The sequence below is a fragment of the Tupaia chinensis genome, unplaced genomic scaffold (genome assembly GCF_000334495.1).
Source record: "Tupaia chinensis unplaced genomic scaffold, TupChi_1.0 Scaffold000346_1, whole genome shotgun sequence".
Lineage (NCBI taxonomy): Eukaryota > Metazoa > Chordata > Mammalia > Scandentia > Tupaiidae > Tupaia > Tupaia belangeri.
Window position 1 is genome coordinate 1,407,953 of NW_006159840.1, and position 27,329 is coordinate 1,435,281.

Sequence of the window (27,329 nt, forward strand, 5' to 3'; positions counted from 1 at the left end):
GAATTATTTTATGTAACTATTCATTTATTTATTTTAATTTGACCAGAGGGGGATAGAGAGCTAGTGAGCGAGAAAGAGAAAAAGTGAAAAAGCTAGCCACCAGCTCCAGGACTCGAACTGTGGTTGGCCTTGTGAGAGTCCAGCACCCTTAACCACATGCCACCCACTGGCCCCTCTTTTTTTTAAAAGAGAGTTTTTTTTTTTTTTTTTTTGTTAATAGGCTACATGCACTTGCTGGAGTGACAGAGACAGAGAAGACAGCGAGAAATCACCCCCTGGAGTAATGGCCATGCTGCAGTCCCTTTTCCATTCTCTTGGGATTTTGGGCATGCATGCGTACTGGCCTGATGTGAGTTTTAAGGCTCTAGATCCAGGACTTGAACCACGGTCAACCACGTGGGAGTCCAGCAACGTTATTATCACACCATCTGATGGTCCCTGTTTCAATTCTTTTAATTTTTAGCTCCAATAATGGCCTGAAAGGATAAGTGAATAAAGAGAAAACATGAATAAAATTGTGAATAGCAGTTTTATTGAAAATATTAAATATAGCTTCATATTTTAGAGTTACATAATGTTCTGTTTATTTATCTTTTTTAATAGAAAGAATGAATGCACCAAATCAGCCTCTGCATAAAGACACTGGAAAAGCAGTGGAGAATGTGGAAGAATACAGCTATAAGCAGGAGAAAAAGATCCGAGCAACTCTTAGAACAACAGAGCGTGATCATAAGAAAAATGTACAGTGCTCATTCATGTTGGACTCAGTGGGTGGGTCTTTGCCAAAAAAATCGATTCCCGACGTGGATCTCAATAAGCCTTACCTCAGCCTTGGCTGTAGCAACGCTAAGCTTCCAGTTTCCGTGCCCATGCCCATAGCTAGAACTGCACGGCAGACTTCGAGGACTGATTGTCCAGCAGATCGTTTGAAGTTTTTTGAAACATTACGACTCTTGCTAAAGCTTACCTCAGTCTCAAAGAAGAAGGACAGGGAACAAAGAGGACAAGAAAATACATCTGCTTTCTGGTTTAACCGATCTAATGAGCTGATCTGGTTAGAGCTACAAGCCTGGCACGCAGGACGGACCATTAATGACCAGGACCTCTTTTTGTATACAGCTCGTCAAGCCATCCCAGATATTATCAACGAAATCCTCACTTTCAAAGTTAATTATGGGAGCTTTGCCTGTGTTCGAAATGGAGCTAGTTTTAATGGTACTTCAGTAGAAGGGCATTGCAAAAGCCCTCACAGCACAAAGGTTGTGGGTCCCTCAACCTATCACGAGCATCTCCAGCGCCAGAGGGTTTCGTTTGAGCAGGTGAAACGGATAATGGAGCTGCTAGAATACATAGAAGCACTTTATCCATCATTGCAGGCTCTTCAAAAGGACTACGAAAAATACGCTGCGAAAGACTTCCAGGACAGGGTGCAGGCACTCTGTTTGTGGTTAAACATCACGAAAGACTTAAATCAGAAATTAAGGATCATGGGCACTGTTTTGGGCATCAAGAACCTGTCAGACATTGGCTGGCCAGTGTTTGAAATACCTTCTCCTCGACCTTCCAAAGGCAATGAGCCAGAAGATGAGGGCGATGACACGGAAGGGGAGCTGAAGGAGTTGGAAAGTAGCACGGATGAGAGTGAAGAAGAGCAGCGCTCTGACCCGAGGGTATCAGAAATCAGGCAGTCTACAGACAACAGTTCTGACACCCACTCGCAAGACTGCATATCCAAGAAGCTTGAGAGGCTTGGATCTGAGGAGGATTCTGTTGGCTGGGGAACACCAGACACCAGCCCGGAAGCAGGCTTTAGTAGACACTGTCTGACTTCTATTTATAGACCATTTGTAGACAAAGCACTGAAGCAGATGGGGTTAAGAAAGTTAATTTTAAGACTTCACAAGCTAATGGATGGTTCCTTGCAAAGGGCACGCGTAGCACTGGTAAAGAGCGATCACCCAGCAGAGGTAGGTTTCCAGTAGGCATCAGTATGCCATCATCCTTAGTTGTGTTATTTATTGTAAATTACAATGTGAGCTGTGTTGATTATTATGTACTTTTATATTCCTAACATGTTTAAGGCATAAATGATAGTTACTATATATTGTAGATTTAAGCATTTCTGTAAAGTACTGTGATAAACAGGAAAATGGGTCTATGAAAACTATATGAAATTCAGTGAATTAAGTGCAGGGTGGTATTTGGTGGGGAGTAGGGGAGTCTGAACATATAAGTATAGGATGGAGGACAGGCTAGGAATAAATAACAGGAAAGTAAGCCATAATCTTGGATGACTACAAGCTGCATATAGGGTAGTAAAAAAAGTCACCAACATGCTCAAAGATTTTTAAATGAATATGGTACCCAAGGGCATGGGAACAGTTCTTCTCTAGTCTTGGAAATTGCTTATCCCTTTTGAGTAGCATGTCCAATTTTGGTCATTGTATTCTACTTTTAAACATGTTTTTGAAAGTTCTTTTTTTTTTTTTTCCCATGAGAGAGAAGGAAGAAACAAGTGAAGTGCCCCCCACGGGGTCTCACCCTACTGTGATCCTCCCCAGCTAGCTAGCATCCTGGGCATGCCCCCAGGTCCAAACCCGAGGCCTCCCATATGCCATATGGCTCCAGTATCATGCAGAGGTGATCTGCTACCTCTGCTACTGTGGTTGGACTAGTGTGTTTTAAAGAGAATGAATGATCAAAGGGAAAAAGTGTGTATTGTTTGGCAAGATATGTGTTCAGCATAGATGATAAAGGCTTAAGGGGATTCTTGATTATTATTAAGTACATGCTTTCAGATATGAAGATTTTTGTGAGAGAAGGTGTCCACTGGAAGAAGTGACTTGAAAACAGCACAAATTCGGTTTCAGTAGCTTGCTACCTTAGGAATTCCATATTGGTTTTTTTTTTTTTTTTTTGAGAGATTTTTGCTATAGATCTTGTACACTCGCCAGAGGGACAGAAAGATAGAGACAGAAAGCAAAAAATCACCTTCCGTCAGCAGGGATGGCCACACCGCAGTCCCTTCTCGAACTTCTCTTGGGATTTTGGGCATGCACGCACATGAGCCTGGCATGAGTGTCAAGCTCCTGGGTGTGGGACTTGAACCACGATTGGCCATGTGGGAGTGCAGTGACGTAACCATTATGTCATCTGCTGGTCCCTGGAATTGCATGTGTTGAGGGTGAAAAACAAGAAAGGGGCATGTCATGGGATAGTATTCTTGAGAGTCCAGAATAGTGCAAGTTACTTTTCTGTTCTGTTGTGTTTACATGTTTATTCATCTGGCTGGGAGTGAAAGCACTCAGATCTTTGAGAGATTTTATACATACCTGTATTGGTCTGTAATCCTGGATTTTAGTAGCTTTGTAAATACATATGTATATAATTGCTATTTTTATTTTGTCAACTTCAGTTTATTTCACAATCTGGCATGCTTTGGAGTCAGAAATGACAAGACAGACAGCATTTCTTTAAGATGGGCAGCTTCTGAAGAGAACCTAAGTTTGTAGAATTTTGATTTTTATTCTGAAGGCCAGATCATGAACCCTTAGGAGAAGGTGGGGGTGAGCATTCACATGTGTACAGCAAGGTGTTTACAGAGTGAACCAATGCTCAGTAGCTGTATTTAAGGGATTAGTTTATTTTGAGTGGTATTATTTCAATTAGAAATCTTAAAAATGAACTTATAAGTTACTTTCTTAGAATAGTATTTTAACTTAGTGAATGACATGAATTTATCAGACCAGAGGAGCCTTTTTCATTTCAGTTCAAGAATAACTGTAAAGAGATTTTATTGCAGTGTAGGTTTCAAAGTCAGTAGAGTAAAACTAGGTATGCAGTAAGTGTTGTATACAATGGTGGGTCACTTACTTTGGTATGTTTTTGGCCAGAGTAGTTTAATTCCATCAAGGACATGTGGGCAAGACATGGTTGATACTTAATTTTTTAAAAATGTTTTTCTCTCTTCATGGTAGAGCATGTAGTATGTGTATGAGAGAGTGTGAGAGGGACGAGAATCCTTCTCAGGGTCTCGTCACACTGTGGTCTCCTTCCTCCACGTGATGGATCCTGGGCACTCCTGGGCATTCCCTGCATGCCTCAGGCTGACTGACCAGCTGGGATTTTGAACTGTGGTCGCCATGTGGGATCTGACTTCACTTTGAGTTCCATGTTCCAGCTATGCCATGGAGCCGGCACTGATTTTTATGGTGAAGTGAGCACTAGTTTTGAAGTAATGTGAATGAGAAAGCCCTGGCAGTACAGCCTCTTTGTACTTGAGTGGTTTTTCTAGGAGAGAGGGATATGTGTGGTGAGGGTGGTGAGGGTGGCGTGTGGGGCTTCCATAAACTGCTTAACACACCCTCCCCTTCCCCCTTGATTCTCTTTTAAATCTAAGCTTCTTTGCTTTTGTGGTAGAGGGTTGGAACCCACATGGACACCTGGCATGTTTGGGTCGACCTAGGAGCTGAACCTCAGCCTTCCTTATGTGGCTCCAGCATGGCACAGCAGCGCCCTCCTGCCTGCGCCGCCACTGCAGGGCCCCACTAGACTCTTGGAGGCAGTTGAGCAGTGCACTGATGGAAGTGCTAGGCGTCCTTTGGATATGTCCAAGTGAGAGAAGATTGAGAATGAGTGCCTGCGCTTCCTATTAGGACTCAGGCTGAAAAAAGGCGGTAGTAGTTGAGCCACAGTTGGAATTCCTGTCACTGTTGGAGTGACAGGATTTTGGTTTGACCAACTGAGATCAAACTGAAGAGGTTATCCTTGTTATAGAAATAAAGACACACTTACAGATTTAAAGTGTATGATGTATATGAACTAAAGACTTTATTTGAATTATCTGTAGGTTCATGCTTTTCAGAAAAAAATGAACTGTAGAAGCTCCTGTTGTTTTAAATTTTGGTTCATGTAATGATAAATGTTTGTTAACTAATAAAAGAATAACAGAGAGCTAAATAAAAGTAGGAGTTCTGTATTGGAGACTAATCCAAACTAACAAAAGTTGAGGCTGTACAATTAAACTAACTCAGTTGGGAAGGTAAGATTTTGTTTTCATTCTCATTTCAGAAACATGGTTTCTATAAAGGGAGGTACATAAGCATACGCATGTGTATACATGTGCACGGACACACACACATACGCGCGCGCAGTCCCCTCCTGGGGTTGTTTCTGTTGACGGAAGTAGCCAAGTCTGCAAAACTAATAATTAATGTGGTTTATTTTTGTAAGGAATGGGCCGCCCATGTGAGAAAAGAGAAATGTAGAGCCTTTATTGGAAGCACTCCCGGGCGAGGTTCTCTGGTCCAACAGAGAGAGAGGGGGCCAGAGAAGTCACTCCCTAGGGCAGGGCTTAGCGATTTTTATAAGGACATAGGGAGGGGGAGTGTCTTACAGGTAGAAACAGTCTATCGTAAAGGTTTAGGGGGAGAGCAGACTGCTGTGCCATGTAACGTCTGGTGCTGTGTGCAGGTAGAGCCCCGTGTGCAGAGTAGAGTGCCGTGTGCTACATCCGGGTTAAATCCAGGTGCAGCGCAGGTCTGCTGACAGGCTAAGATCCGGGTTGCACAGCCGACTGGCATGGCGTCCAACCCCCACATCCAAGCTGCCCAGGCCTCCTACCTAACATCACGACTGTTTTGGTGTTATAGGACACTGTTCAATCATTAACTACTTCCTGCTGTGAGTTGGGGCGTAGAGGGGAAGTCGGGGGCTGGGGGCTCAGTGGGAACTTGTGTGTAGGGATGGAGGAGCATTTAGTTGACAGCCACACAGGAAACTTCTTGGATTGGGCTTCAGAGGGACCTGAGGAAACAGGGTATAAGCATGAAGAGAAGGTAGATGACAATGAATGGTCCTAAAGTAGGGGCAGTCCAGGTGACGAGGGTAGATTGCCACCCGTCTGGGAAAAGAGAAGTGTGCTGTTGCTGCTGGTCCCGTAGTTCTTTGCTTAGACGGCTGAGAACGTGGATGTTTTGTTCAACCAGCCCTGTCTCGTTGATGTGGTAGCAGCACTCCTCCCTGAGGAACAGATAGGTGCCCCCTTTTATGGCCGTCAGTAGGTCTAGGGCATGTCAGATTTGAAGAGTTAGGGAATTGGGGTTGGGAAGGAAATTTGGTGGGGTCCTTGAGGCGAGTAAGAATTGGAGTGTGATGGGAGGCCACAACCGGTTCAGAAGTGTCCCAGACAACAGGGTTAACTTTTTCAGGGGGAAGAGGAAGGGAGGGAGGGCCAGAAGGATCAGAGTTAATGGATAAACAGATGAGAGGGAGGAGAAAGTGAGTGGCAGGGGCTGCAGCTGGAAGTTGGAGGGTAGCTCCCAATTGACAAGGAGGGGAACTGGGCATGACGACCTAACTAGGAAGGAGTGGGAGAAAGGTCGTCCATCTATATGGCAGGTTAGGGTGGCTGTCCTAGGTTGGCAGGAGGGTGTGCCATCTAGTCCCATGACCGAGATCTGAGAAGGAAAAAGTGGCCCCTAATGGGAGGGCAGGATGGAGTAGGTAGCGCCCATGTCCACAAGGAAGGAGATGGACTTATCCGCCACCTGTGGTGTTAACCCTGTGCTCGGCGAGGGTAATGGGGGTCTTCGAATCTGGGCCTCTTCAGTCGTCAGCTAGCCCCAACAGCTCCCAAGAGGAGACCACCTGGCTGACTTGTTCCCTGCGAGGAGGCGCCAGTGATGGGTTAGCACTGGGCAGTCACTTCCTCATTGACCAGGCTGTTTGCACTTGAGGCCTGGCTTGGTGGGCAGCTGGGGGCAAGGACACTGTCGAGCCTGCTCGTGTTCCCATACTTGAAACATGGTCCCTGGGGGAATGGACTTAGATGAGGAAACCCCATTCTTGTGCCTCTGTGGGGCTGCCAGCCTCAGGGCTGCTACCAGGACCTGGGTTTGGATCACCACCTTGTGGTGAGGGTGGGCTTGGCATTCAGCCTCAGCCGCTTCTTCCCATGCATTGTAAAACTCAAATGCCATTTTCACCAGATCATGGACAGGGGTCTGAGGGCCGTCCTCTGCCCATTTAAGTTTCTTTTGGCTACCAGGCTCTGACTGGGTAATAAAGGGAGACGCCTCAGCCAGGGAAGTGAGATCTAATCATGTATAAAGGGTTAAGGCCTCTGGAAGGTGACTGAGGAACACAGCTGGGTTTTCGTCTGCCCCCTGGGTAGTCTCTTGGAGTTTGTCAAAATAGATCTTTTTTTAGGGATGCTGTGCATTCCAGCCAGGAGGCATTGGATCATGTAGTCTTGTTTTTTTTGGGGGCCAGAGTTTCTTACCTGATAGTCCCATGGAGGTTTGGTAATAGGAACAGCCACTTGTCTGACTGGTAAAGTCGCGTTGAGCAGGTGGGCTTGGTCGGCATGTTCTCAGGCTGCAGCCTGGACTCATTCTCTGTCATCTGCAGTAAAAGCAGAGGACAGGATTACATAGAGGTCATGCCAAGTAAGATCATAAGCCTGAGATGGCGGAACTCTTAGATAAAAGCCAGAGGGTTAGCAGAGAAAGACCCAATTCTTTTTTCTATTTGAGGTAGATCTTAGAGAGAGAAGGGAACATGGACTCTGACAATACCCTCCATTCCCTCCACTTCTCAGAGAGGACAGAGAAAGTTAGAACTGGGGGAAGGGGCGAGAGAAGGGTGAGAGTGTGAGTGAGTATGTGAACTAACTGGAGACGGGTGAGGAGAAGGCAGCGGTGAAGGGGGGCCTGGATTGGCAGCTCCAAAATGGGACCAGGGTCTGGTTGGGGATTATTGCGGGGGGCACTGGGAAGGAGGGGAGGTAAGAGTTTTGGGTGGTTCATCTATAGAAGAGAGATTGGCCTCTAGGACAGGTTTGGTTTTAGATTGTGGGGTTCTGGTTGTGAGAAGGACTTGGGTGGTAGTGCAGGAGGTGCAGAGGGAGGGGCGGGAACACAGGTCCCCAAAGGCTTGGACATAAGGAACCTCTGACCATTTGACTACCCTTCGGCAGTAACTATCCAAATCAGTGAGGGTATTGTAATCAAATGGCCTCAGGAGGCCATTTAGATCTGTTGTCTAAAGCGTATTGTGGCCAGATCCTGAACAAGTTCTTACTTGGTGAAGTTACGGAGCACAGAGCAGACACCCAGGGGTGTTGTTGACTCAGTGACGGACTTGGTATTACCCATTGGGTCCAGGACTCAAGTGAGCGGAAAAGGGAGAGGCATCCCAAATCTTAGTGCTCATGGAGCCGAGTGGGGGGTGGGCAGCAGGGGATTGAGACGTCTTCACAGTCACCTGAGCTCCAGGAGTCAGAGCAGACCCTGACGCAGCCGTGTTTTTGGACAGGGAACCTGGAGGTTTGAGTCCTGGAAACCATGGGCAGGTGGACTTACCCTTAGAAGGTCAGGGCAAGTGGTTAGTCGGCAACAGGTGGGTTGGTTCCTGGTTCAGGGGAGGAGAGGCCCTCGCGGGGACTGCGGTACTCAAAACTCCTTCTGGGTTTCAGTGCCAAATGTAAGGAATGGGCCGATCACGGGAGAAAATAGAACGTAGAGCCTTTATTGGGAGCACTCCCAGGCAAGGTTCACTGCTCTGGCAGAGAAAGAGAAAGAGAAAGTGGGCCAGAGAAGTCGCGCCCTAGGACAGGGTTTAGTGATTTCTGTGAGTATTGGGAAGGGGGAGTGTCTTAGAGGTAGAAACAGTCCATGTATGGTAAAGGTTTAGGGGGAGAGCAGGCTACTGTGCCATGTAAGGCCTGGTGCTGTGTGCAGAGTAGAGCCCCGTGTGCTACATCTGACTTAGATTCGGGTGCAGTGGAGGTCTAACGACAGACTAGATCTGGGTTGCGTCAGCCGACTGTGTCATGGCGTCCAACCCCCACATCTGAGCTGCCCAGGCCTCTGACCTAACAATTTTGAAGTAGAACATGAGTGTCCTAGGCCTGGGAAAGAGGCAAAACTTGCCCTTTTCGGAGTGATTAGGTACAGGGGTTCCTTTTATTTGATTTTGAGGAGAAGAGGCAAAGTTTGGAATTTAGCAAAGAGTTTTTCCATTGGTCTGACCCAAAAAGGACATGTGGAAATGCATAGGGAGCAGGGGTGGGGCTTGCAGACTAAAGGTTCTTTTAAAAACATTTTTTAAATGAATTAATTTAGTTTTATTTTTTTATTTTAATTTGACCAGAGAGGTACAGAATGAGAGAGAATGAGAGATGGAAAGTGAGATAGCAAGCCACCAGATCCAGGATTTGAACCGTGGTTGGCCATGTGGGAGTCCAGCACCCTTAGCCACTACGCCATGTGCCGGCCCCTAAAGGTGGGTTTTATAGTGTTTAGATTGGTGACTGGAAAAGGAAGATTGCTGAGATCAGAAAAGAATGTACTTTAACAGAGATGAGGATGCTTACAATACTTCAGAAAGATACCATGCCAAGGATGTCAGGAACAAGGTGTAGGAAAGATCCCGTTTATCAATGGGTCAGAACTGTCTGTTAATGTTTCTGGGCGTGACTTCCTTCAGGCCCTCTGGAAAGGATTTTGGAAAATAGGAAAAAGCAGTCACACTTCTGTTCTCATTTAGTTTTAGTGATTTTTACTAGGTATTTGGGGAAAGAACCAGTTTTGAAGTCCAGTGACAGGGTTCTGTTTCTTGCTGTGTCTCTTTCCAGTGACAGGGTTCTGTTTCTTGCTGTGTCTCTTTCTTGCCACATAACTGTGTAAATGACTTAATCTTTCTGATTCTGAGTCCTATGTGTGAAATGAGTGTGATAATACCTTCCCACCTACCTCACAGGGTTGTTGTGAGGCTTTAACAGATTTGTATTAATGGGGAAATGCTATAAAAGGCAAATATAAATTATTTTAGTTTTAGAAATTTTGTTACCTTTTTTTTCCTCATTTGAAACTAACTGTAAGTCAGTATGAGTTAGACTATTTAATTTTTAAAACTGTATTTTACCTTTTAATTGCTGCCAAATGTATGTTTTAAAGGCATCCGTTTTAGGGAAGTTAACTTTTTAGGTTTGAGGACTATTTTGCTTTATTCTTAATTGTAACAAACACCAGAACTGACCATTTCTATGGATTGTACTTAACACATATCTTATATCTTGCACTATTTTTACGGTTCTATGATAATAGTAGTGAATGTAGTGGGAATATTTTGTAGAAAAAAAGAAATATAGTTTTGATTTTTAATTTTTCTTGTCTGTTTTTATATTTTTATTCCTTAGGATTAAATTACTTGTAACAGAGGTGTTTTCTGATAGCATACAGTCTCACGTATAACTCCCTTTTCTTATAAGCATGCTTTAACAAAACAGTTTTCCTTTAAGACATTTTATATCTCACAATCTTTAAATTTAAAAAATTGCAACTAGTGATACTAAAAAAACTCCAAAAATGCCTATTTGTGATTTGTTTTAATAATATGGATATCATAAATAGCTTTAATGATTTGTTTATACTTATAAATTTAGAAAGCCTGAGTTTCTGTTCATTGATTTCCTCAGAGCATATTCCTAATTACTTAAGTTGTCTTAGATTAATGGATGGATTAGTTTCCAAAGTTCACTTTTAAGATAGTTGTTTGGGATCTTGAAAATACTTTTCTATACAGGCAGCATTGTGAATGAGAGTCTCAGGGCATGAAATCGAACTTACGTAAATCTGTGTAATTAGCAAATGATATCCACCGAAGCCTTATTTTTGGCAGCAAGGACAACATAATGAAAAATAAGAGGAAGCTTTCTTTCCCCCTCCTTTCATTGACCCAGAGATGATCTGAGGTCTTTATTTATCTATTTTATTTTAAATAATTATTTTTATTTAAGTTTATTTATTATTCTTTTTTAATTTTTAATTTTACAAGAGAAAGAGAGTGAGAAAGCAGGCTGCCAGGTCTGGGACTTTGTAGGAGTCCAGCACCTTAACCACCTCGCGGTCTTTTTTTTTATGCTTCCTCATTTATCTCTTATCTCCCTGCTGAGCATCCCAGGGTCTCATCGTTCCTCCCCGTTTCTCCCACTTTGTTGTATTCCATGCTCCTCTAGCCCGGTGTTGTCGATCTCAGGCCTTAGGGATGAGTGTCTCTGAGAGCCGTTTCATGTGAGATGCTGGTCTTCCTGTGACAGGGCTCTTCAGCCTCCAAACGCTGCTCCTCCTCCACAAGATAGTGCTTATTTGAGAACTCTTTCCAGCCTTTCTTAAAAATTCATAGGAATTGTCTCAGTAGTTTGGTGTTTCTTTCTTTTTTTTTTTTTTTTTAGAGAGATTTTCGCTATAGGGTGCGTGCGCTTGCCAGACAGACAGAGAGAGACATAGAGACAGAAAGCGAGAAATCACCCCCCAGGGGGAATGGTCACGCCGCAATCCATTCTCCTCCATTCTCCTCTCGGGATCTTGGGCACGCACGCACACGCGCCTGGCGTGAGTTTTAAGCCACCGGGTCCGGGACGCGAACTGCGGTCGACTACGTGGGAGTCCAGCGACATAGCCATTACGCTAATTGCTGGTTCCCAGTTTGGTAGTTTCTAAGTGTCCTTTCCAACAGTTACTGCAGCTAAGGTGGGTTTTGTAATATTTACAGTTCAATCTTAGCTTTAAAATTGAAACAAGAAATCATGTAAGTATATGTAAAAGGTTTCTCTTTTCTTTCTTTTTGACAGAAATGCAAGTGAGAAAGTAAGAAAGCATCCCCCACGGGGGATGGTCATGCCACAGTCCTTTCTCCTCCATTTCTCCCTCCTTTCAGGATTTTAGGCACATGTGTCTAGCGTATTTTTCAAGTCTCCAGGTCTGAGACTTGAACTGTATAGTTAGTTAGCTGTGTGGGATCCAGCTGCCTTAATTACCATGCTACTGGCTGGCCCAAAAGGTGTGTCCTTAATCTCAAAACTACCTCATGTATTTTTTTTTTAAATACACATTTCATATTGGAATAATTTCACATTTACAGAATACTTGGCAAAGGCAGTGTAAGGTTCTTGTGTGCTCTTCAGGCTTCCCCTAATAGCTGCTTCTTAACCCTGTACATTTGTCAAAAAGAACAGACTGGTATAAAACAGTATTAACCAAACCACAGACATTTGGATTTCCCAGTTTTTCTGTACTCCTTTCTATTCCAGGATCCAGTCAAGAATACCGCATGGCATTTAGTCTTCGTGAACGTGGATTTGGATCTGTCTGGTGTTTTTACAGGGTTAGATTGGGTGATGTGCTTGGGGATGAACACTACAGAGCTGAAGTGCCTTATGGCATTACATTGTCACTGGTGATGTTAACCTTGATCTGGTGGTGTCTGCCAGCCTTCTTAGAAGTCACCCCTTTCCCCTTTCCATACTCTGTTCTTTGGAAGTGAGGAATGAAGCACAGTGCAGACTCAAAGGGAGGGGAGTTCATCTTTGCCTCCTGGAAGGGTAGTGTCTACACGCATGATTTGGAATTTTTCTGTATGCAGCGTTTGCCTCTTCTCCCTCATTTATTCAGTCATTTGTGTCAGTGTGGACTCATTTTTTTTTTTTTTTTTTTAACCTTGGGTTACAGTACAGTACTGTTGTGATTTATTTGTTGCTCAAACTGTTCTCGTTTTGGCCATAGGCGCTTTTTCAGTTGGCCTCTGTGTCCTCTGACACGCTCTTATCCTTTTCCGTGTTTTGCTTTTCCAGTACTTCTTACTTTCTGGCACCACAATATGCTCCAGGCTTGCCTCAAGCAAGTCCTTAGAATCAGCTGTTTCTCCAAGGACCTCTGGTTCCTTTACTGGAGAATGATATTTAGAAATGAGGAAGTAGGTCCTGTGGGGACCAGCAGATGGCGCAATGGTTATGTTGCTGGACTCCCACATAGTTGACTGCAGTTCGAGTCCTGGACCTGGCGGCTTACACTCATGCCAAGCACATGCCCAAAATCCCCAAAGGAGGATAGAGAAGGGATTTCAGAGTGGCCATCCCCTCTGGGGGGTGATTTCTCACTTTCTGTCTCTCCCCATCTCTCTGGCGAGCACATGCGGCCTATAGCAAAAATCTCTCTCTAAAAAAACTTGCTCTGGGGACATTGTGGGTGTTTGTTCCTGTTGGGGGGAGTCATTATTTCTAGACCCTCTCAGTGGTAGAGTTAGAAATACACAAATGCATGTCAGGGCCAGCAAGTGGTGTAGTGGTTAAGGTGCCAGACTTCTGTGTGGCCAACCACAGTTAGAGTCTCAGATCTGGTGGCTTGAAACTCATGCCAAGTGTGTGCGCATGCACCTGAAGTCCCAAGAGGAGAATGGAGAGGGGATTGTGTGTGAACATCCCTCTGGGAGGTGATTTTTCACTTTCTCTCTCTCTGTGCCAAGCACACACACCCTATAGCAAAAAAATCTCTCTCTTCTCAAAAAAAAAGTACACGCATGTCTTCTAACTCATGTCTTCATACAGATCTGTAATTATCCATCAATTTGCTAAAAATAAGCATGAGTTCATACTGACGTCTCTGGCTCCAATTCAGCACCAAGCGTTTCATTCTAGCCTTTCTCCTTTGATGGATTGTAACTTACTTCTCTGACTGCGAGAACCCTGGCTCCTGTTACTGTCGTTACCCACGTTTGCTCACACTAGTGTACAGGTGACATTTCACGTAGCAGACATGTGATGTAGCTTTACAGCCAGTGTCCCTGTGAGGAATGAAGGTAGCAGACAGAACGCAGTGTTTAAGCACCGTTCCTTGTTCTGTAATCTTGTGGTGTATATTGAAACGCCGTAGCCAGGACCGCGGAGCGCCTCAGGTCAGCACCTTTTCCTTCGCCGCCTTCACTGAGGTGGTAGCATGCGTTGGTAATATAGAGACTCAGTTCTATCAGTCTGGGCGTCATCCTGGGATCTCTCGATATCCTGACTAGTTTTCTTACGATGTGCATACTGGGGGCTGGCAGGTGGCATGGTGGTTAAGGTACTGACTGGACTCCCATTTAGCATACCACAGTTCGAATCCAGGTCCTGGCAGCTACTTTTCCTCTCTCTCTCTCATTCTGTCTCTCTGGTCAAATTAAGTAATCACAATCAATAAAATTTAATAAAATAATTCTTAAAAAATGTGTATGCTGTAAAAGTCACCCTTCAAAATGAATAGTTTTGTGGGGTTTGTGCAGTTTTAAAATGTTAAGTACTTGCTTAAATCCTTAAGTTCTAGGTTACTGATATGGTTTTTGATACTCCTTATTTTTCACTTTCTTTATGAAATTTACAGTGTTTCAGAAGAGAAAAATAAAATGAGCATTTGTATTTAGTGAAATGTACAAAAATATCATAACTGTCTGACTTCAGTTGTGTATTACTGTACATATTACCTCAAATATCAGGAAGTTTTGGTTACTTATTTTTTTCTTTTTAATTGCAAGAGGATGCATATGCCTGCCAGAGATAGAGCGAGAGAGAGAGAGTGTGCGCGCGTGTGAGCGAGCTTGTGCACACATGAGCGAGTGCAGACGTACTCCCTAGTGGGGGATGGTCATGGCGCAGTCCCTTTTCCTTCATTTTGCTGTCCCGTCAGGATTTTGTTTATGCTCACACATGCACCAGCATGTTTTTATTTTTATTTTTAACCAGCATGTTTTTTTTCAAGAAGCTGGAGGTGGGATATGAACCATGGTGGGCCGTGTGGGATCTGACTCCAATGCAGAGCACTTAACTACGGTACTGAGGGGCTGCCTGATTCAATAGTTTGTTTTAATGAGCAATGATCATGTAGGGTCAGTAGGGGGCATAGTGGTTAAAGTGCTGGACTTTCACATGGCTGACCACAATTGAGGTCCAGACCCAGAGGCTTGAGAATCACACAGGGTGTGTGTGTGTGTGTGTGTGTGTGTGTGTGTGTCTCCAAAATCCTGAGAGGAGAAAGGAGGAAAAGGGCTTTTGACTTGGCCATCCTTCCTGGGGTGGGTGATTTCTCACTTTCTCTGTTTCTGGCAAGCTCATGCACCCTATGGCAAACATCCTATTTTAAAAAAGAAAAGAAATCATATAGTTATTGTAAATTTACTGGCCAACGAAATGCTATTTGTATTCCAATAATAATTTTGCTGATTTTTTTCTTATGATCATAAGAAACTCTGGAAAGGTTGCCTTTTGTATTCAGAGTGGACGAAGCATGTAGAAACCAGCAAATGTATAACAACAACTGCCCTTTAGTAAGTCTGACTGTGTGCAAGACACAATCCTGTGAAGTGATGTTATTTGTATGTTTTATAGCTAAGGACACTGATTTTTTAGATAAGGACCTTCCAAATCACAAAGCTAGATTATTAAAGGGATTGAAACCCAGGATTCTGGGATACCAGGCTTTAAACTGTGCTAAAGGGCTTCCAGACCTGGTTGCATGTCAGCATTACTCAAGGAACTTGGAATACATGCAGCTCTGTCCTCCTCAAACACTGGGCAAATCAGAGCCTCCCGGAACAGGACAGGAGCACTGACATGGTAGCAGGCCCCAGTGCTGTTCTGAGTCAGCCCCCTGTAAACGCTAATTAGGCCACGGTGTGCCCCCCACAATACTAGTGTTTACTAATGTAGTTGTTATAGTCACCTTTTTATTTGCTTCAGTCATCACCTGTCTGATTTCATAAGTAAAGTTATAAGAACTTTTTAACTGAAAGACATGCTAAGAAGCACATACTGGCTCATTTGCCTTTAATTTTTTGTTTTGTTTTCCTTAAAAAAAGTAAGAAAAAAGAAAGGAAGTTATGCTACATTATTTTTGACTGGACTGAGCCAGCTGGATCAAACCTGATGTAACATCAGAGGTGGCTTAGAAATCATTGGCTCTCCTGGGCCTGCCAGTGGCCTGATGGTGAAGGTGGCTGGATCCCACTTGGCTGACTGCGCACTGTGAGTTGCAGCCATGGTCGGACTTGTGAGATTCAACTCCCCTAACAGCCAGGCCAAGGGGCCAGCCCTAATCATTTCATTCCTCATATACATTTAATTTTGTTGATTTTGTGAACATTTTATACACACCCCTTTATGAATATGTTCTGTCATTGTGTAAGAATGGTCCATTGAAATGGAATTGGTGGTTCATAGGGTATGCACAAACACATCTCTGATTGATAGATCCTGCAAAATTGCTCTGCAAAATGAATAATTTGTACTTTTCTCAGCAGTTAAATGAGAAATCCTACCTTTTCTCATTTTGTGCATCCATGATCAGTAAAAAGTTATAATTTCATTTCAGTCTTTAAGTCCCTTCATTTCTAGTGGCATTGACTCTTTTTTTCATGTTTATTGGCCACTTCTTTAAATTTTCTTACTCATTTTGTTGATTTTCTGTTGGGTTATTTGGTTTTACATTATTGCTCTATTGGAGCTATTTATGTTTATGGGTATTATGCATTTTTCTATGATTTCCCTGTTTGGTTGGCTTGACAGAGATTGTATACTGTATTTAGAACTCCTCGCTGGGATGACATAATGACAGGTGTGCTACTGCTGCGACTCACTACTCCTTCTCACTCTCTGGTTTTATTGAAAAAATTTGGAATGTAAGATCCAGGCTTTTTCTCATAGTATGTCTTCAAAATTTTTAAAGTAATATTCCATACTAGAACTTGAATTGCAGTCCATAACCAAATTATCATATAGTCGTATCTGTCTATACATATTTTGCTAGATTCGTGGCTTGTCACTTCCATCAGTATTTTCCTTACCCTATCTTGAGATTTTTATTCCAGCTGAATTTTCTTTTGACAGGACTCAGTCATTCTTAAGTAGAAGTGAGATTTTTTTGAGACAGTAAATGAATGTACTCGGAGTTGTCAGTTCAGAGATTGTTTTTCTCTAAACATGTTAGCGATAGCTTCCCTGTGCCAAAAGCGCTCCTCCACCTTTGGCTCTGGCTTGTAGTAATACTTTTTGCATTAATTTCTGAATTATTAATTTGACTTTTGACAATGTTTATTCTATTTTTACTGTCTTTATGGAATTTATTTCAAAAATCCTGGTTTGTTGTTTTCCCGATGACTTGAATGAACTCGTGCGTTTGGTGTATTTTTATGGTTCTCTGCTGTTTACTACATTAATCAGTGTCAGTAGAAGCCAGCTGCTCTGATTCTTCCCCTTGGTCTTTTACGGAAATTGCTGTTTCCTCCAAGTGCGGAGTGTGTTCAGTGTCCACTCCTCACTGTCTGTCCGGACACGTGTCCACTTACCCAGTGTACTCACCACCAGGACACGTGTCTGCTTACCCAGTGTACTCACCACCAGGACACGTGTCTGCTTACCCAGTGTACTCACCACCAGGACACGTGTCTGCTTACCCAGTGTACTCACCACCAGGACACGTGTCTGCTTACCCAGTGTACTCACCACCAGGACACGTGTCTGCTTACCCAGTGTACTCACCACCAGGACACGTGTCTGCTTACCCAGTGTACTCACCACCAGGACACGTGTCTGCTTACCCAGTGTACTCACCACCAGGACACGTGTCTGCTTACCCAGTGTACTCACCACCAGGACACGTGTCTGCTTACCCAGTGTACTCACCACCAGGACACGTGTCTGCTTACCCAGTGTACTCACCACCAGGACACGTGTCTGCTTACCCAGTGTACTCACCACCAGGACACGTGTCTGCTTACCCAGTGTACTCACCACCAGGACACGTGTCTGCTTACCCAGTGTACTCACCACCAGGACACGTGTCTGCTTACCCAGTGTACTCACCACCAGGACACGTGTCTGCTTACCCAGTGTACTCACCACCAGGACACGTGTCTGCTTACCCAGTGTACTCACCACCAGGACACGTGTCTGCTTACCCAGTGTACTCACCACCAGGACACGTGTCTGCTTACCCAGTGTACTCACCACCAGGACACGTGTCTGCTTACCCAGTGTACTCACCACCAGGACACGTGTCTGCTTACCCAGTGTACTCACCACCAGGACACGTGTCTGCTTACCCAGTGTACTCACCACCAGGACACGTGTCTGCTTACCCAGTGTACTCACCACCAGGACACGTGTCTGCTTACCCAGTGTACTCACCACCAGGACACGTGTCTGCTTACCCAGTGTACTCACCACCAGGACACGTGTCTGCTTACCCAGTGTACTCACCACCAGGACACGTGTCTGCTTACCCAGTGTACTCACCACCAGGACACGTGTCTGCTTACCCAGTGTACTCACCACCAGGACACGTGTCTGCTTACCCAGTGTACTCACCACCAGGACACGTGTCTGCTTACCCAGTGTACTCACCACCAGGACACGTGTCTGCTTACCCAGTGTACTCACCACCAGGACACGTGTCTGCTTACCCAGTGTACTCACCACCAGGACACGTGTCTGCTTACCCAGTGTACTCACCACCAGGACACGTGTCTGCTTACCCAGTGTACTCACCACCAGGACACGTGTCTGCTTACCCAGTGTACTCACCACCAGGACACGTGTCTGCTTACCCAGTGTACTCACCACCAGGACACGTGTCTGCTTACCCAGTGTACTCACCACCAGGACACGTGTCTGCTTACCCAGTGTACTCACCACCAGGACACGTGTCTGCTTACCCAGTGTACTCACCACCAGGACACGTGTCTGCTTACCCAGTGTACTCACCACCAGGACACGTGTCTGCTTACCCAGTGTACTCACCACCAGGACACGTGTCTGCTTACCCAGTGTACTCACCACCAGGACACGTGTCTGCTTACCCAGTGTACTCACCACCAGGACACGTGTCTGCTTACCCAGTGTACTCACCACCAGGACACGTGTCTGCTTACCCAGTGTACTCACCACCAGGACACGTGTCTGCTTACCCAGTGTACTCACCACCAGGACACGTGTCTGCTTACCCAGTGTACTCACCACCAGGACACGTGTCTGCTTACCCAGTGTACTCACCACCAGGACACGTGTCTGCTTACCCAGTGTACTCACCACCAGGACACGTGTCTGCTTACCCAGTGTACTCACCACCAGGACACGTGTCTGCTTACCCAGTGTACTCACCACCAGGACACGTGTCTGCTTACCCAGTGTACTCACCACCAGGACACGTGTCTGCTTACCCAGTGTACTCACCACCAGGACACGTGTCTGCTTACCCAGTGTACTCACCACCAGGACACGTGTCTGCTTACCCAGTGTACTCACCACCAGGACACGTGTCTGCTTACCCAGTGTACTCACACACCACCAGGACACGTGTCTGCTTACCCAGTGTACTCACACACCACCGGGACACGTGTCCGCTCACCCAGTGTACTCACACACCACTGGGACACTTGTTCACTTACCCAGTGTACTCACACACCACTGGGACACTTGTTCACTTACCCAGTGTACCCACACACCACCAGGACACGTGTCCACTTACCCAGTGTACTCACCAGCAGGACACGTGTCCGCTTACCCAGTATACTCACACACCAGCAGGACACATGTCCGCTCACCCAGTGTACTCACACACCACCGGGACACATGTTCGCTTACCCCGTGTACTCACACACCACCGGGACACGTGTTCACTTACCCAGTGTACTCACGAGCCAGTCAGTAGCTCCGTGGATCTAGCTGTTGGGTCTCCCAGGTAGTGTGGTCCTGCAGCTGTTGAGAAGTAGGGACTGGTCCCTTGCTCGGTGAGCCTGTAGCCAGTGGGTCAGCAGGCTGGGATAGTAGAGAATGCCAAAAGCACTCTTCAGGATTTTATTATAGGAAGTTTGCGAAATTTCATAGAGCTTTAAGTTAACATTTTTTCCTGATGTCATTATATCTGGGAAAGGAAGCATGAATAGTGCCCGAAGCCTTTGAACAGACATGTCTTAACCTGACCATATTTGTTGCAAGTAATTGTTTTAAAAATTAATGCAGCTTGCCTGTGAGATAAATATAAGTATGTATGAATTTAAATGCAAAATTATGTGTTGAACATAAAAGGATAAATCTTGTTTTCTTTAGTGCAAATGTACTACTATGTAGAAACACTGACATGTCCCCAACTTTATATTTTAGTGGTTTTGTGTTAACATTTTATTTGCTTGATGGTCTGTTTAATACTATAGAATAAATTAATGTCTGTGTTTGAGGAAACAACAGAATTTTTTCCAGGCATTTAATGTTGTTGGTAATTTTGTACTAAGAAGAAAGCATAATTCTTATTTTTGTCATTAATTGTATCTCAGATATACCAGTTAAATATATATATATATGTGTGTGTGTGTATACATACATATATATATATATAATCAAGGCACTCACTTTTAAAACTGTAGACCTTGTCAACCTATCTCTAAAAAAAAAAAAATCAGTTGTTGGAACCAGCGGTTGGCATAATAGCTATGTCACTGGACTCCCATGTAGCTGACCACGGTTCCAGTCCTGGGCCCAGTGACTTAAACTCACTCAGGGCGCGTGTGCATGTGTGCCCAAGATCCTGAGAGGAGAATGGAGGAGAAGGAATTGTGGCATGGTCACCCCCTGGGGGTGATTTCTCACTCTCTGTCTCTCTGGTGAGCGCACACCACACGCCCTATAGCAAAAACCTCTCAAAAAAAAAAAAAAATCACTGTTGTCACTATAGAGTACAACAGCAAACCTGAGAATTAAGAAACAGTGTATTAACAAGGCTGATCTGATCAAGTGTTCTGCTTGTCAGTGTTACAGTGTTAGTAACTAGAGAAGAAGAGACATTGGCACTTTTGTTGGTGAGTTCACCTATTAATTTATTCACCAGACAAGATCCAAGCTACGTGTTGGAGAGCCATAGTTAACTATACAGATGGACATTTTTTGAATGGAGCTGGTGGTCTAATGGAAAAATTAAATAGCTAAAACATTAAAGCATGATAAATACAGCTGCAGGAGCGTTTACCGTTCAGCTCGTCATCTGGTGCGGTCACAGGAAACTTGACCGAGGAAGGTGGTGTCTGAGAGAGTGAAGGTGTACAGAGAGGATCAGGGCATTGTCAGCAGATCAGAACCTCTGATAATAAAAGCTATCTGCTGTGCAGAGTCACAGCGGCATGGTAGCTGAAGTCGGGAGGTGTAAGAGACTTAGGGGGAAAGGAGATGCGGGGTAGGAGATAAGGATCTCTGTGGGGACCAGCCCATTAGACTGTATGAGCATTTTTAATATCATGTGTACCATCGTGTTTTAAATGGAAAGAAAGGGTCAGACAAGCTTCAGAACACAAGCACACTGGGGTTCATAGTGAGGTGAGTCTCAGTGGATATTGAAATGTTGGGATCAGGAAAAGCCATCGAAAAGCCAGTGGGAATTAGGGTGGTTGGGACATAGAGGAGAAGGTGGGCTGGAGGACTGTGTAGGAGGTGGAACCGGTTGAGTTTGTCGAACGCCTGCATGTACGCTCAAGGACGGGACGTGGAAGGCTGCGGGCAGGCATTACTGTCAGAGCCAGACTGTCCGTCGGAAACATGAGCACAGGAGCAGGGGATGCCTAAACAGCAGCCCAGTTGCCGTGGAGGGGGGCTGCACTTCAGACACTGAGCAGGTACCAGTCCTCTGAGTGTTCTAGGTGAGAGGGTTCCCATGAGCCCGACTTAGGTTACGACCGCATGGGCTCTCGAGCAGCGGTGGTCTAGTAGAGGAGAGGCAGATGTGTTCACAGGAGCCACGTGACAGATGTTCCATGGAGTATGCTTGTATGTTTCCACATGTATATTTCATTTAATCTTTATTTAATTTTTATAAGAGGCAAGTGAGAGCTATTATTATTAAACATTTTTTTATGACACAGTATGTGCATATGAAGAGAGAGAAGCACCCTTAGCGGGGTCCCATCATGCCACGATCCCTTTTCCCCATCCCTCTAGCTTGTCAGGATCCCAGCCATGCACATACCTGGGAATCCGAAACTTAGGTCACGGTATGGCTTTCAGTCTCGCAGGGCACTCGCTTTATCCGCTCCACAGAGGCTGAGCTGATGACTATTTTTGAAATGAAAAATCCAAGTCTGAGAGACGACATAATGCTTCACATTCGCATAGCTGATGAAGTGACTTGAAACCAGATTTTCTGCTTTTTGGACCTCGATGTTCTTCTCACTAAGCCACACTGTCTCTGTAATGAAGGTCGGAATGAATCTGGGTTTGGAGTGTTTCGGTCTGTTGCCGGAGGGCAAAGAAGACAGTCCCTGGGCAGGTACCAGGCGGTGAGCCTGGAAGCGGCAGCGTGCAGAGGAGCGGGAGCAGTGAGGAGCAGGCGCAGGCGCGGTGGGCACTTGTGTATGGGTGGCAGAAGTGCACCTGGTCGAGCGTGCCATGTGAGAGCAGAGGGGAGGGATCTGAGCATGCCACATGAAGGCAGGAGGGAGGGTCTGCCATACCAGGCCGAGTTCTCAGGGCCTTATTTGGTAGACAGGCAAGTGGGGGGCCTTGAGAGTGTCAGGTCAGGGAAGTGGTCACAGAGTCCTGGAACAGACATTCCCTGTGCCATCGTAACCGCCGGGCACTGGGACTGTGGGTAATACAGTGTTAGACGTTGCAGTCCTTGCCCTCGGGAGGTTCTGTGGACGAGATACTGTGCAGTAGGTGCCCCGAGGGAGAAGAACGGGATGGGGAGAAACCTTGACAGCTGGGAGCATACCTGTGGCCTGAAGGAATCAGGATTGAAGAGCAGTCACACACACGGGGATGGGGTGGGGGTCTGCTTCTAGAGCACCCCCTGTAGAGACTGAGCCTGGCTCAGCTGCCCAAGTGAGGGGCAGAAATAGACTGGGTCCTTGAAGGCCAAGGTCAGAGGTCAGGTTTTATTTGGGTGGATCTTCTGAGAGTATGTGTGGGTTTTCTGTTTGAAACAGTCACTCTGGCTGCTGTGCAGCGAACAGTCTCCCCTCCTTGGGAGTCGGAGACTACATCAGAGCTCAGTAAAGACAGTGAGGACTGATGCGAGTGACACTGGGAGGCAAAGTAGCCACAACTGGTGAAGGGAAGCTGTGGCTTTCCCAGTGTGGGCGGGTCTTGGAATATGCTTGGTCGCGCTGATGTCGCCACAGCTGTGCCGGCCGTAGGAAAGCTGCAGTTCTACTTGTAACGGGGACACATCCTCTTGAGGGGCAGCTAATAGTGTGGACAAGCAACAGCAGGATTGCCAGGAGCGTCAATGACAGGTAATTGGACAGGCCAGGTGGGTCTCACGGAATTTTCTTTTCCTAGCAGTGTCTTTCAGTATGGCTCAAGAGAACAAATGGATGGAAGAATTGGTTGAACCCACTAGTTTTTATGCTTATATAAAAGGCTACCTGATTTTGAAATTTTTTTCTCAAATTTTAATAATTCTGTTTTTTTTTCAGTCTCTAGAGATAGTTGTAGATATTACTGAATATAAATTTAAAATAGTTTTCTCATTTTAAGTATGATGTAAAAATGTTAAAATGAACTTCTTTCTCTACTGCTTTGATAGAAGTATTACAGATTTGTTTTTAATTTCTATTATGTTTTAATAACAATCTTAGAACATTTGGAGTCTTTGTTGAAAATATTGAATTATTGGAGATTCTTTTCCTTACTGAGTTATAACTTTATAGATTTGCCGGCAAATTATAGGGAATAATAGTTTATAACTCTAACCAGAGGACATTGCCCTGTATGTTCTTTTAATCTTTGCTGTTGAATTTTGTTCTAGTTTTCTGAATTTCCAGATCCCATGTGGGGCTCAGACTACGTGCAGTTGTCTCGGACCCTGCCTTCCCGCGAGCAGAAGCGCAGCACCGTGTCGTGGGAGGAGCTGAAGGCCATGGACTTGCCCTCCTTCGAGCCAGCCTTCTTGGTCCTCTGTCGGGTTCTTCTGAACGTTATTCACGAGTGCCTGAAGTTAAGATTGGAACAGAGACCTGCCGGAGAACCATCTTTATTGAGTATTAAGCAGGTTTGTTCCAAAAACTTTTTCACACGTTTAGCAGTTATTTTACTCTATGGCTTGTGATTTTTATTTTGGAGATTTCTCCCAATTTTGCACAGTGAAAAATGAGTGTTAGTATTTTTTTTTTTTTTTTTTGCCATGGGGCACGTGTGCTTGCTGGAGCAAGACAAAGAAAGGGAAAGTGAGAAATCACCCCCCAGGAAGGATGGCTATGTCATAATCCCTTCTCTTCCATTCTTCTCTTGGGATTTTGGGCACACACACGTGTTTGGTGTGATTTTCAGGCTGCCAGTTCCAGGGCTCGAACCACAGTTTGCCATAGGGAGTCCCAATTCCTTCACCACCATGCCACCTGCTGGTCCCGAGTGTTAGTGTTTTTAAGCTGATCATTTTAGGGTGATTAAAAATATTCCTTACACGTAGTCTTCAAAGATGCAGTTGTGGTTCTGTCTTTCTGCCATCCACTTTCTTATTCTAAAAGGACATGAAAACATGGTGATGGCACTTGAGCCTCTGTACCCTTTCTATCCGTCTTTGAAGACTGGAAGCTTGACAGTCATTCATAAAAGATAGTGTTTAAGTTTCTTCTTTCTTTTCCTTTTTCTTTTTTTCTCTTTTCTTTTCTTCTTCCCTTCCCTTCCCTTCTCTTTTCTTTCTTTCTTTCTTTCTTTCTTTCTTTCTTTCTTTCTTTCTTTCTTTCTTTCTTTCTTTCTTTCTTTCTTTCTTTCTTTCTTTTTTTTTTTTTTTACCTTGCCAGAAGGCATGTGTGCTTGCCAAAGAGAGAGAGAGATGGGGGAGAGAGGAGGAAGCACCTACCCACAGTGGAGCATGGTCACACTGCAGTCATTCCCTTCCTGTTTCTCCATCCTGTCATGGTTTTAGGCATTCATATGTGCTTGCTCTGTTTTTTTTTTTTTTTTAATTTAATTATATATATTTTTCTTATTATTCATACATTCAATTGCTATACATCATTTAGATTGTAAAGAGACTTTACCCAGCATGATATACATCTTAGTCCAGCCCAGTTGAGACCACTATACACATCCTCGTCAACAGATAATAAACTTTATCTGTGTCCTACAAGTGTCTTATCTCTCCATTTCCCCCCCAAATTTCCTATACTGTTCCCTTGTCACACTCTCTTTCTACTTTGTCTCTAGCTTGCTCTGTTTTACAAACCACTGGGGCTCAGTTTTGAAATAGTCAGCTGGCCATGTGGATCCAGCTCTCTTAACCACTTGTACGTGAGGCCAAACCACATTTAAGTTTCTTAAATTTGTTTATTTTTGTTTATTTAAGGTACATGTAAATAGGTCAGTGTCTTTAGAGTATGCAGAGGGGAGGTGTTTGGACTTTTTGCTTACAGAAACCATTGTGTGGTATAAGCAGCAGTGACAGCTTTTGATTTCATAGCTGTGGTCAGTTTTGGATTAGATCTTGGGGGTGTTGACCTCAGGGGCAACAGAGGATGGGATGGAAGCAGTCGTATTGAGCAGAGCTAGAGCCAGTGAGTGTGTGGCTATGCTTTGTGATAGTAGCATGTTGGCATTCACTTTATAAAATAAAGGATTTCAGGTCTTGTCCCAGACAGAGTAAGATTGGTGTATTTTCTCTCGGTTGTGCATGTCATCCCCTAGGGATTGCTAGGAGCACAGGTGGGCAGAACTGGCTGTGGAAAGATGGGAAGTACAGGCTAGACAGTAGGCACAGGATAAAACGTGTGCGTGCGTTTGGTTAGGTATAGACCAGGGTTGTGGGGGCCGGCTGGAACTGGGCCCTGCATCTCAGTCTTCACTGAAGTTTGTGCCTGCACTGACTGCCACTCCACGCCCTCTCACCATGGGGTTGCTGCTTACAGTCTTGCTGCCCACCTTGGTCTTGCTTTGAACTTGCATTCTGCCTTGCAGTGGTTTTCTAGGACAGTACTTCCTAATGCCCTTCCTCACAAAACAGATGCTTTGCAAATAGAGCCCATTAACCAAGGTGGAATTTACGTTTTGTTAGGGTGCTATCGTGAGGATTAAGTAGTAAATGATGTTGAAATACTTTGAAAAATAAAAATAACATTTGGATGAATGTAGCATTTTAGAGTAAAAAGATAATAGAATTTTTGGCTGAAACACATTCAAAGATCACTTGTAAGCACTTAAGAGACATCACTAATACAGTTTATATCTGTATAATCTTAACAGAACACTTCTTAGTGGGTTTTGCTATAACCATAGCCCTCTTCTGCTGCATAATTTTTTTAAAAACACTGTTTTTAATTGACAGATAATTGTGCATATTATAGGGTACTGTGTCATTTTTCAGTACATGAATACAGTGTGTAATTATCAAGCAGGGTAATTACCATATCTGTTATCTCAAACATTTATCACAGTATCTGCCACTCAGAGACCATTGCTGTAACATTTTGGCATATTTCCATCCATTTGTTTTTCCTGCACATACATACCTCTTACACAGCATGTGTGTGTGTGTGTGTGTGTGTGTGTGTGTGTGTGTGTATGAGAGAGAGAACGAGAGAGAGAGAGCTTTCCCTTTTAAACACTATTTTTGAGAAGAATTTAAGTGGCTACAGTGGTGCTCTACTGTATGTATGGGTGCATCACTGTCTACTTAGTTCCCGTTGTTATAAGTAATATTGAGATAATTATGTTTCTAGATACATCTTAGTCTACATTTCTTGTTGTTTGCTGAGTATGAAACAATAGTGAGTTTAATGCTTTCAGATTCTAGGGAGTTTGTACCAGTTCTTTCCCATCGGCAGCACTGGAGTTGGAGTTCCTTTGGTGTCTTGGCTAATGTTCCTGAGAACATTGTGACTGGGAGCTTCTTCCTGTCTTGTTGATGAGAATTTGACAACACCATGCCCACAGTAGAAAGGGCTTCTCAAGTGGTCTCGCTTCGGCCTTCTGCTCCTCTGTGAGATGGCCTCCAAGACCAATGATTGCCTTTTTTACCTTTTCTCCTCTTGATTCCCATCTAATTTCATTAGTTTAATCTTAGGTTTCTTCGCTTTTTTTGTGATTATGTGTTTTTTGTGGTAGACAAGGTCACAAATCACCAGAGGTAAACTGCTGAATTATTACAAAGGTTGGCATGCTCTATGGTATGTAGTATATTTGAATTTTTTTTTTTTTTTTTGGTTAAAATTTATCAGTTTCATGAGAAGATTTTTCTCTCAGATCTCGTCTTACAACAAATTAGTGGAAAAATTGATCTTAGTCTGTGGAATTTATTTGCTATATAGATTTACTTGTAGAGGAATATGTTTTGACAAAGCAGTAGTTGTTGCTTATGTGGTATTTTCTCTGTGTGTCTATGCTGTAATATAAATTCTTTTTACTTTTTTGTCTTTACTTAAATGAGACTACCAAGATATTTATATAAAATAAACAGAGCAAGAATCTGGAAGTTATTCTAGGTTTTTCAAAGGCCAGAGCCACCCTTCCTGAGTCTGCTGAGAATTTAAGTGGTAGTATGTGA

At 44.3% G+C, this 27,329-nt stretch overlaps 1 protein-coding gene and 1 long non-coding RNA gene across 2 annotated transcripts in view; one reads left to right on the forward strand and one right to left on the reverse strand.

Annotated features, from left to right (window-relative positions):
- Positions 1-27,329, forward strand: part of MAP3K4 (mitogen-activated protein kinase kinase kinase 4) — a gene marked incomplete at its 5' end in the record, with an annotated part of 88,387 nt that overhangs the window by 11,493 nt on the left and 49,565 nt on the right. Inside the window, 2 exon segments of the mRNA XM_027773357.1 lie at positions 604-1,967; positions 23,598-23,840. Coding sequence (XP_027629158.1) covers positions 604-1,967; positions 23,598-23,840 — 1,607 coding nt within the window.
- Positions 4,924-9,108, reverse strand: LOC102500447 (uncharacterized). Its single transcript, XR_335114.3, has 3 exons — positions 8,364-9,108; positions 7,283-7,404; positions 4,924-5,805 (listed from the first exon to the last, which is right to left on the reverse strand). It is a non-coding gene; the product is annotated as an uncharacterized LOC102500447 (long non-coding RNA).